The 12132-nt window shown below is 38.3% G+C and overlaps 1 protein-coding gene across 6 annotated transcripts in view; it reads right to left on the reverse strand.

Moving 5' to 3' along the window:
- HMG20A (high mobility group 20A) overlaps positions 1-12132 on the reverse strand; it is a 99234-nt gene that overhangs the window by 12067 nt on the left and 75035 nt on the right. For all 6 annotated transcript variants that reach the window (XM_066341761.1, XM_066341758.1, XM_066341759.1 and 3 more), the window contains 3 exons: positions 11666-11878; positions 8273-8405; positions 7287-7318 (listed from right to left, as the gene is read on the reverse strand). In XM_066341761.1, coding sequence (XP_066197858.1) covers positions 7287-7318; positions 8273-8405; positions 11666-11878 — 378 coding nt within the window. The remainder of the gene's footprint in view (positions 1-7286; positions 7319-8272; positions 8406-11665; positions 11879-12132) is intronic.

Below are 12132 nucleotides of genomic sequence, written 5' to 3' on the forward strand. Positions count from 1 at the left end.
AGAGTGCAGTTTTAGTTTAGTTTAAAATAAAGAAAACACAGTTTTAGTTTACATTTAGTGTTAAGAAAGTGCAGTTTTAGTTGACATGTCTACAATGCCTGAATCCCTTCCTCCCTCCTCCTCCTCCTCCTCCTCCATTCACCTCCGTTAGCCGCACTCATTTGTCTCCAAGGTAAGAATACAGTAGTAAATAACACTTTTTTCTTTTATTTCATATATTTTGTTATGCATTGGTAAAGTATACATGTGTATTTCTTAATTTAAAACATGTCTTTTTTCATAATTTAGGATGGTTTGGGGATGTTTCACAGGGCTGGAACGAATTAAATCTATTTCAGTTATTTTAAATGGGAGAAATTTGTTTGATTTACGAGTTGACTGACTTATGAGCTTTGTTACAGAACGAATTAAACTCGTATCTCAAGGTACCACTGTAATAACTACTAACAAAAGAGAATCAGTAATCAAGAAAACAACAAAGAAGTCCTGATGTATTTTACTCAACATTCAAAGAAGAATTAACGTGTGTCTTTCTCAAACTATTTCAAAATATTAAAGAGGAGGAAAAGCTCCAAAGCTCCTTTTATGAGGGGCCAGCATTACCCGGATTCCAAAACAATACAAAGACATTACAAGAAAATTATAGGTTAGTATCTCTGATGAACACAGATATAAAAATCCTCAACAAAATACAGTACTAGCAAACAAAATTCAGCAATATATTAAAATACATCAAACACTGTGATTAGTAGCATGTACTGTTGGGATGAAAGGTTATTTCAGTGTCTACAAATCAATTAATATGATACACCACTTAAGAAAATGAAGGACAGAAATCACATAATCACATCAATAGATGATTAAACAGCATTTGCCAAAATCCAGCATCCAGTTATGATAGAAACTTTTAGCAAAGTGGAAATAGAGAAAATATGCCTCAATATAAGAAAGGTTATTATATGACAAACCCAGACATCATATTATACTCAATAGTGAAAAGCTACATGTGTTTTTCTTAAGATCAGTAACAAGAGATGGATGTCCATTTTCACCACTCCCACATTCACTGAAATCAGACATGAAAAAGAAATAAAAGGCATCCAAATTGGAAAGAAGTAAAACTATCATTTTTTTTTTGCAGATGACAAGATATTATACATAGAGAACCCTATAGGATTCCACCCCAAACTCTTAGAACTAATAAATAAATTCATCAAAGTAGGATACAAAATAAATACTCAGAAATTGGTTGTATTTTTATATACCAATAATGAACTATCAGAAAGGGAAATTTAGTAAACAATTCCATTTACAATTGCATAAAAAAATACCTAGGAATAAATTTAATCAAGAAGGTAAAAGACCTATATTTGGAAAATTATAAGACACTGAAAAAAGAAATTGAAGAAGACACTAATAAATTGAAGCACATGCCATGCTTATAGATATAAAGAATTAACTTTGTTAAAACGTCCATAGTACCCAAAGCAATCTGTAGATTCAATGCAATCCTTACCAAAATACCAATGGTATTTCTCACAGTACTAGAACAAATAATCCAAAAATTTATACAGAATCACAAAAGACCTTAAGTAGACAGAACAACCTTGAGGAAGACGAACAAAGTTGGAGGTACCATGCTCCCTGATAGCAAACTATACTACAAGAGTATGGTACAAGGGTATGATAATCAAAAGAGCAATGGATAGAGCACTGACTTGGTATACTGAGGTCCTCAGTTGAAAACCCCATGGTTGCTGGCTTGAACACGGTATCAACATGAGCACAAGGTTGCTGGGTTGAGCAAGGGGTCACTGGCTCAGCTTGAGCCCCCACCCTGACCCCACCTCCAGTTAAGACATGTGAGAAGCAATGAAGCAATCAATGAACAACTAAAGTGAAGCAAATACAAATTGATGCTTCTCATCTCTCTACTCCCTCTCTCTCTCTGTCTCTGTCTCTCTCCCTAAAATCAATTTAAAAAATTATTGAAACTTATTTAAAAAAAAGAGCATAGTACTGGCATAAAACAGACATATTTATCAATGGAACAAACAGAGAGCTCATTATGTGGTCAATTCATCTATGACAAAGGAGGCAAGAATATACAAATATACAAAGGGATAAAGACAGTCTACTCAACAAATGGTGTTGGGAAAACTGGACAGATGCATGCAAAAGAATGAAACTAGATAACATTCTTATATCACAGACAAGAATAAATTTAAGATGGATTAGACTTAAAATAAGACCTGAAACCATAAAACTCCTATTAGAAAACATAGGCAATTAACGCTGACATGTCTAATAATTTTTTCTGATATGTCTCCTCAGCCAAGGGAAACAAAAGAAAAATAAACAAATGGGGCTACATAAACCTAATTTTTGCACAGCAAACCATCAACAAAACAAAAAGACAACCTACTGATGGGAGAAATTCATCCAATATGTGATTAATATAGAAAATTTATAAAAAACCCATACAACTTAACCCCCCAAATATCCAATTAAAAATGAGCAGAGGACATAAATGGACATTTGTTCAAAGAGGACATACAGATGGAATAACAGACATATGAAAAGATGCTCAATGTCACTAATCATTAGAGAAATGTAAATTAAAACCACAATGAGATATCACCTCACACTTGTCATACCGTCGTCAATAAATCAACAAATAACAAGTCTTGGCAAGGATGTAAATAAAAGTGAATCCTCAAACTGTTGACAGGTTTTCAAATTGATGCAGCCACTGTGGAAAGCAGTATGAAGGTCCCTAAAAATTAAAAACAGAACTACCCTGTGACACAGCAATCCCACTTCCGGATACATATCCAAAGATATCTAGAACACTAATTGGAAAAGATATATGCCCTCCATGTTCACGACAGCATTATTTACAATAGTCAATATATGGAAGCAGCCAAAGTGCCCATCAACAGACGACAAGGTAAAGAAGATGTGGTACATAAATACTATGAAATATGACTTGGCCTCTTGTCATTTGTGAAACTGCCGACGGACCTAAAGGATTTATGCTCAGTGATATGAGTCAGAGCAAAGACAAGTACCATATGATCTCACTTATATGTGGAATCTAAGAAACAAAATAAATGAACAAACATAACAGATACAGAGGACAATCTGATGGTTGCCAGATGGGTGGAGGGTTGTGTTTGTGTGGGAGGATGGATGAAAAAGGTGAAGGGATCAAGAAGTACAAACTGGCAGTTCCAGAACAGTCATGGGGACGTAAAGTATAGCACAGGGAATACAGTCAATAGTATTGTAATAACTATGTGTGCTGTCAGGGGATACTGGACATATTGGGGGGAATCACTTTGTAAGTAATATAAATGTCTAACCACTATACTGTATATACCTGAAACGAATATAATATTGAATGTCAACTGAAATTGAAAAAAATTTTTTTTAAAAAAGAGTAGCAAAACAGTTAATTTTAAAATAGAAGCTAACTTAATAGGTAGTGCTAAAGACAGTGAAAATGTCTTTTTTTTTTTTAATGTCTTCTTAAAGAAACAGTAGCATGAGCAGGAATCAGTCCAGGAAAGCTGATAGGGAAATGTATTTATCTTTTCACTGAAAACAAACTTTCACAGGGCTCATGTAGGTTAAGTACTCAATTCTCTCAGGTATAACTGCTGTGCAATAAGAAGCCTTAAAACCAATCCACACTAATTCCCAAATGGACAATTTGGAAGCCATTTCTCAGCTCTGTGCTTTGAATAGTCAACAGTATAAGACTGAGGAAATATCTGAGGTAGGAATAAAAAAGGAGAATTTCTAGGTATTTTTTCAGTGTTTCTATTGTTCATGCATGTAAAAAACTTTATAAGATAGGGACATCCAATGTAAATTTGCATAGTGGATAGTAAAAATGTAAGCAGACCTCTGCTAGCTATGAGCAATAATGATGGTATCCCATGGGCACCTGTAATTTAGAAGGGGCAGGCTACTACTGGGGTTCTTTTAGACTTTCTTCAGACATAGGAAAAACAACCAAAGAAAACTAGGACATCAGAAACATCAAGGCTCTGAAATGAAGAAGCCAAGGATTATGTGAGAGAAAAGAATAAAAAAGCCTAGACGTAATTCTCCAATAATTTGGTGAATATTCACAAAACTACTGCAAAATACATTCCATGGTGATCCTTAAGAAGGATCCTCAAGTCAATTTCAAGAAGTCTGGCTGCCATTTCTACAGTGAATTTGAGGTTGAAAGTATTATGAATATAAATTTTAAGTGTTTTGGCACAGTGTTTAAATATTTACATGATATAAGATGGTAAAGAGAACAGTTGGAATGTGAACAGAAGAAACTGCTCATGAACCCTGAAGATTCACAAACCTTCACAATATAAAGAACAGTTAGAGAAAATCTAGAAATCATTCTTATAAAAACATGTTTGAAGCCAGAGATAGAATGTTTCTTTCCTACTCAGTCTTTTATGTTTGGACACAAATACAGTTTGGTTCCCAGTAGAAAAGCTAAACAGTGAACAGTCTAGGGGGGAGTTCTGCCAGCGAGGCTCCTGTTCTTAACTCGTGTGGGCCTTGTAAGGGGGCTAGGCATGGGCACTTCCTGCCAATGGCAGATGAGCTAAATGAAAATCTGAAAATCGATGTCTTTACCTGGGGTAACTTTCAGAGCATTGAAATTTTACCCTTTTTCCGCTTAAAGAAAATAAGCAATGTTTCACAGAACAATTTAAAAAATAACAGACATATCATAAAAACCCTGTTTCAACCTGCAAAGCTCTACCTCTTGCCAGTTTCTAATGGATTTCAAAGAGAACTAAAGTATGGACAAGAAGGTCTGATTCCAGAAGGGATCTTAAACATATTTCACAGTGGCTTTCTCTTCACTGCTGGTTTACCATATGCTTTAACTGCAGTACTGGGTTGCTGCAAGTGAACAGAAAACTTATGTCACACAATTCCAGTATGTCCAAGGCACAACAGATATAAGCATAAGTCCACAAATGACTTAGGATAAAGGCGTAGGACTTTATCGTCTGACTTTGTTAAACTGATCTCATAGATGAGATCAGTTACCTAGCCATGAGCCTACATATCTGCTAGTGAGAAGGGTAGGAGGGATGCCTGGCTCCCATTGCCATGGCACCAAGAGTCTCCTCAGATAGCTGACTCCCTTCTCTTGGTCCAAGCCAAGCTAATTACATAAGGGCAGAGGACAGCACTGCTGAAGTGTATTAACTCACTGCCTCCTGGTATACATTCTTAGAGTGCAAAATAAGAAACACCAAAGCAATTATAAGCATAACACCAAAGCAATTATATGAAACATTCAGTCTCTAAATGACAACAGAGAAGTTCTACTTAATGGAATAAAACCCATCAGTACTTTCCCATTACTGAGTATATTACTCAGCATGAAGAGGGTCTTTCTGGGGGCTCAGATATGCTTAAGCTATTCCAAGGATCACTCAAGGGCTTAAAATCATAAGGATGTCATTACCTCTTCATTGAAAGGGTCTAATTTGTTTAGGTTGTGTCATTTTGTCATTTCTCATGAATTAAAGGAGAAACAAAATTACTGTTTCTATCTTAGTATGCACATGAGATGCAGACAGAAGACAATTTCTTGAGAGTAACACTATGCTGACTCCTAGGTCCTAGCCAGCAGGCCTTTGATTTGAAAGGAGCAAGAATGCTCTTTCCATTCATATTAAATTCTTTATCTTGTGTTCAGAGTAAGAGAACAGAGGTCCTTCTGAATGGAACCTATCTGCTGTGAGCTCGCCTCAGAACTTCATGGCATGCAACATGCTGTTCTCAAGTGCCCTTTGCTTTTAGGGCACACACTTGACGTGATGTGGCGTGGCGTGCCAGGCTGCAGTGCCCCAGTGCTGTGCAGAACAGCTTAAATGGCTTTCAGGTCAACATTTCTTTAGCTTTCTTCAGTACCTACCCTGGTAACAACGTCTTAGAAATCCCAGTTTCATTGAGAAATACAATAGGTTTCCTATTATACACAAATCAATTTGTCTTAACTGGCAACAAACTCTGCTCCATCTCAGAAACCCAGGTCCATTTTAACGTTCAACACCGTTTAGTGGATTCCACATTGTGTGGCATGTGCCACCAAGAGGGCTAGACTGGACTATGGAGGCCTAGGCTTCATTCGTGCCTCTGACTCAACAGGGGTTCTGGGGAGGTTCTTTTCTGTCTTAAGCAAGTTACTTTCCTCACAGACAAAATGAGGGAGTCAGTTGGGAGGATCTGAGGTCTTAGTATTTTTGAAGTAAGTTCAAAGGCTATTCTGTTACACTTGTCATTTCATTCCTAATATGAAAAGTAAAGGAAAATAAGCACAAAGGTAGAACCTATGACGTTTTAGGCACCTTATAAGATACTTTTTTTTTTGGATTTTTCTGAAGCTGGAAACGGGGAGAGACAGTCAGACAGACTGCCGCATGCGCCCGACCGGGATCCACCCAGCACGCCCACCATGGGGCGACGCTCTGCCCACCAGGGGGCGATGCTCTGCCCATCCTGGGCGTCGCCATGTTGCGACCAGAGCCACTCTAGCGCCTGAGGCAGAGGCCACAGAGCCATCCCCAGTGCCCGGGCCATCTTTGCTCCAATGGAGCCTTGGCTGCGGGAGGGGAAGAGAGAGACAGAGAGGAAAGCGTGGCGGAGGGGTGGAGAAGCAAATGGGCACTTTTCCTGTGTGCCCTGGCCGGGAATCGTGCATGTGTATTAAAGCTGTGTAACACAGCCAGCACACAGAGCCTATTCACATACAGGAACACAGCCTGAATACTACTGATGTGGGTGAACCAAATGGAGTAGCAAACATGTGCCAGGGAGGAGAAGAGGCACAGAAACCAAGACGATATCACTCGTGCTCTGTTGACACTGCGGCTGGACAGTTAATTTTAGTAGAATCTGATTCCTGTAACAAGCTGTCTGTGATAGTCAAGAGTAAGGTTTGATAACAATACATTGCAGTTCGATTCTAGCTTTCAGGTGCTCCTTAATTCTGTATCTCACTCCAAATCCCAGCCACTTGCAACAATTAAAGCTAATAACATTCTTGGACCACAAGAAAAGACTGGAGTTAGGGGCTGTAGTCTGTCATATGCTATCGATCCTTGAGCTAAAGCAACTCATCCAATCTGAATTATGGGATAGGAAATACTCTGCCATTCATTATAAAAAAAGCCCAATAGCATTTCAAATAACAACACTTTATAAATATATATATATATATATATAACATGTAGAAGAAAGCTAATTACCTCATGGTCATGAGTGGCCTGTCTGGCTGCATCTAAAAATATGGAAGAATAAGAGAACATTAAGTTGCAAAACAAAACAGAACAATAACTAGACCCCAGCAAATGACTGTGCCAACCCAGAAGAACTGCTGGTATATGGGGGCTATCAAAACACAAGATATTTTCTCTCATGGCTTTACTAATCAGTTAGTCAACAAAACTTAAAGGGAACCCTGTATTTATAGGTTACAATTAGACACAAGAGAAAGAGCAGACACAGTTTCTACTGTTGAGAACACAGTGGGAAGGTGAACAGGAAACGCATGCCAAAGGCTGTATACAACATTGTAGTTTAGCAAGCAAGATGCCCAAGTGTGAGAATGTGCAACGACTAAGGAATCACATACTAGCTGTGGGTGAAGCGTCTTTGCAGTGGTTCTTGAAGGGGAATGTAAGCAGCAGTTCTTGTAAGGGTGGAAGGAACAATTTTAATGAAGAATAAAAGATCCATTCAAGACCAGGATCTTGTCTATCTTGTTCACCATGGATTTCTTAAAGGCCAGTGAGAGCCTGGTATGTAACAGGAGGTGCTCAATATGTATTTTTTGGTTGCACGCATACATGACTGCATGAACGAAAAGGAGGACTATCTGAGGCAGGGAGAAGTGCCACATGAAGGCTCAGAGATGGTAGAGCTGGGCTGTGATGTGGTTCAGCAGACAGACTCATTCAGAGGCAGAGAAACACCTAAACTTGGAATTAGGGAAAAAGCACAGGCAACTAAAAGGGTCTCAGAGCACAAGTCAAACAGTTGATACTGGATGTAGAAACCAATTGGAATTTACAAATGAGAGCAATGTGTATTTAACAAAATTCTTAGATGATGCTTGTAAGTGAACGTAGTATAATAGAGAAATGAAAGGAATTCATCCTTTATATCTATCATAGTAGGCTCTGTGATGCTCACCACACACAACAAACTAGACATTTGTTTCTGGTTTTGATACCTTGCCTTTGAGATTTGCCTTTCTGACGGTCTTGGGTTTTCCTGCTGAAGACTTTGTAGGCCTCAGTCTTCTGATACTGCTCCAGTTCCTTCATATAACGCTCCTTGTCTCTGTCTGCTTCATCGAGGTAACGCTGGGAAAGAGATGTGAAATGACATTCATGTAGCAGACCTTTTTAGAAAGCATACCAATGAGCTATTTAAAGAGCGCAGAGGACAATTAGAACAGGGAGATAAAAGTATTGGGGAACTAGCTTTACAGGAGAATTAAAAATGTCACATGAATACAGTATAATCTTAAATTATAACAAAAATAGGTGAGCCTAATTTTTTGTGGACTATTTATTGCCTTTCTGATCTAATGAAGCAAGGTCTATTGAGATCATTCTCATAAAAGATTCACAAGATGACTGCAGTCTGTCTCTCACCCTATCTCCAGAACTCTAGATGGCCACTGGAGTCCACAAGATGCCTGAACACTGCATAGATGCACTTAGCCCTCCCAGGAGGAAGGATGAAATACTACTTTGTTTCTCTAATCCCCAACTGGTTCTGAGAAACTGATCTCATACATCAACTGGCCTTTTAAGAGCCGGAAGAGTGGACTATATGAGAGAACTTATAGCTACATGCTTAGCGCTAGTCATTATTTACCAGCATAATTTTTTTTAATCAGTTAGGTTTAAGAAATAAAATACTGCTTCCAGATGAACATAAACTATAGTCAGAAATTATGTTAAAAACCTTGTCCCACACAAGGGCCAAATGTAGGGGACACCCAACTGGCCAAATCTGGGACAATTTATGTACCAAAATACTAACGAATAGTAATACTGTATTATTTGCTCCATAAGACGCATCTGACCATAAGACACACCTAGGGTTTTAAGGAGGAAAATAAAAAGAAAAATATTCTGAACCAAACGGTGTGTTAAAATATTTAATAAAATACCATATTTTTCGCTTCATAAGACACACAGGCATTTCCCCCTCCACTTTTGGGGAAGGGAAAGTGCATCTTATGGAGTGAAAAATAATACGGTACATTATAGACTATTTGGGTAAAAATTCACGTGCCTACTCCAATAATAAACACACACCGACCGAGTAAATACAAGATGGTAGAGGAGGAAGGCTATTGCTTAGATGATGTGGTGTTGGGGTGACTGGTTAGTGTAAAGGGCATGCTCGGTGGGAGAGTGGTCACTTTGCGACCATCATGGCAGAGATGAGATCAGACAAAAGTCATCAATGAATGCTAAACTGGGGGAGGGGGATTCTTTTTTTTTTTTTCCCCTTGTGGGAGAGACAAAGAATCATAGAGAGGGATAGATAGGGACAGACAGACAGGAACAGAGAAAGATGAGAAACATCAATTATTAGTTTTTCGTTGCGACACCTTAGTTGTTCACTGATTGCTTTCTCATATGTGCCTTGACCGTGGGCCTTCAGCAGACCGAGTAAGCCCTTGCTCAAGCCAGTGACCTTGGGTCTAAGCTGGTGAGCTTTGCTCAAACCAGATGAGCCCATGCTCAAACTGGCGACCTGGGTCCTCTGCATCCCAGTTCGATGCTCTATCCACTGCGCCACCACCTGGTCAGGCGGGGGGGGGGGGGGGGGGTGCGGATTTTGATACCAATATCTGAGTGTTTTTAAAAGGCCTCTCCATAGACTCTCCATAGATGACTTATTAATTATAAGGGAGAATAAAACCCTTTACTGAGTGAGCAAAATGAACACTGCTAATGAGGAAGAAAAGGACACTGTCATACCCTAAGGACACAATAGCGCCTGCCTGTGCTATACTCTGATCAGAAATGCACAACCTCAAGCTAATCACAAGGACACACCAGACAAATACAAATGAGAAATGTTCTGTTAAAAGTAAGCAAAAAGAATGAAGATAAAAAAGGGATTTTCTTTTTAATATTAATGTCACAAAAGACAAAGAAGGTTGTGGAAACATTCCAAATTAAAGGAATGTAGAGATTTGACTACTCAACACAAAAACCTGATCTTACACTGAAATCTAACCTGATAAAATCGGAATATGGATGATAGGTTATACAAAACTACTGTGTTAATATAAAATTATAAAGTTGATAATTCTATGGCAATGTAAGAGAGTATGTGTATTTTTAGAAAATACACACTGAAATATTTAAGGCCATGATGTATGTAACTTCCCCTCAAATTATTCTGGAAAAAAATACACAGACAAAAAAACACAAACAGAAACAAAAATTGTGTGTGTTGTGTGTGTGAGAGAGCTTTGTGGGAGAGTATGAACACCAATGCAAACAGAGAAGTGGGATAAAATGTGTTAGCAGTAAGTTAGTTTGGGTAAAAGGCTGTTTGGGTGTTTTTGTACTATTCTACGTTTGTAACAGTTTGTACATTTGAAATTATTTTCAAATAAAACGTTAAAAAACAACAACAGAAAAACAAGCACACAAACCCTTGTCCTACCTACTAAACAGGGGTTATCCCTGGACATAACTGCTATTATTTTTGCTTCTTTCTTTATACATTTCACATTGTCTGAAAACATTGTGAACAATGAACATGCATTAATTTTGAAATAAAAGAATAAAGAGAAAAAAGTAACCTATATGCACAAGGCACTATCCCACACACCTTGGGTGCTCTATGCATGCTTTCTGCTGGCTTGCTGCCATAGACAAGAGCTTTACATTGCAACCTAATCAGATCTCTCTGGAAAGTATTTTCCAATTTGGTATAAAAGAGTATAAGACATAAGAGAAACAGAGGTTTCTTTCAGATGCTGATAATGCTGGGAACTTTTAACCCAAAATCACTCCTCCAACCATCATTCCACCTTTGTGACACTTTAGTCAGTGCATGGCTATCTTGTCCTTAATTAATTCCTCTCAAATTTCTCTAACAAATGGATTTGTTTCAGTTTGATAATAGGGTGAGTTTCTGTTTTAGAAGAGAAAGAATTCAAGTATGCTTACTTGCTTCATTTTCCATAATGGGTTAAATAAGCCAGAACTCTTATTTTAAAAATTTTATTAGCGCAACAATATCTTTTAAATAAAAATCTTATGTGAACGAAATTTTATTAAATGATTTTCTCATTTACTCATTACTTTTCATTGAATGTAGTGGAACAAATTATGTCAATAAACTCCTTAACACTGAACAACCACAAAAATCTTCAGTGAACTCTCAGCATATTCATCAAACACCCGTGTGGCTGCAGCAGACCCTGATGAGCAGGAAAGCCCCATGCTGAAAAGGAGAGCTTGGAAGGACCTGCTGCACATGACAAAAGTGAAGTATCTGATGTCCAACCCTCTTTGCTTTTCTGACAGAGATTATTTTTGATATATAATCAAAACCAAGTGAAGGATCAGGAGCAGACGATTACCTGCTTCTCCTCAGGAGGCAGTTTGCTCCACTCATTGCCTAACATCCTTGTGATTTCTGGGAACGGGACTTCTGGTCTCTTTGCTCGAAGCTGTTCTCGACGCTCATTCATGAACCGAACATACCCTGTGAGGGGGGATTTGGGTGCATTGCTGTCTCGAAGTGGTTTCTTCCTCTTTCTGCCTTTGGACCACCCTCCTCGTTTACTTCTTTGCTATAATACAAGTTAAAATAAAAACCAAAACCAAATTATAGTCACAACAAAAATGTCCCCAAATAACGCTAAAACAATGAGAAAACACTAACAAGCAAAACAGGATAAGTCCTGCATTTTCTTGCTGTGAAGGCCCCTGGAAGTATTCAAAGCTCTCCATATGTGTCACAGGTACAAATAACTGCAATGCAGTTTTCAAGAGGGGCCTCCAGATAGTTCACATAGAGACCCTTTCATGTACCACACCACAAACA

This window comes from Saccopteryx leptura, chromosome 6 (genome assembly GCF_036850995.1).
Source record: "Saccopteryx leptura isolate mSacLep1 chromosome 6, mSacLep1_pri_phased_curated, whole genome shotgun sequence".
NCBI lineage: Eukaryota > Metazoa > Chordata > Mammalia > Chiroptera > Emballonuridae > Saccopteryx > Saccopteryx leptura.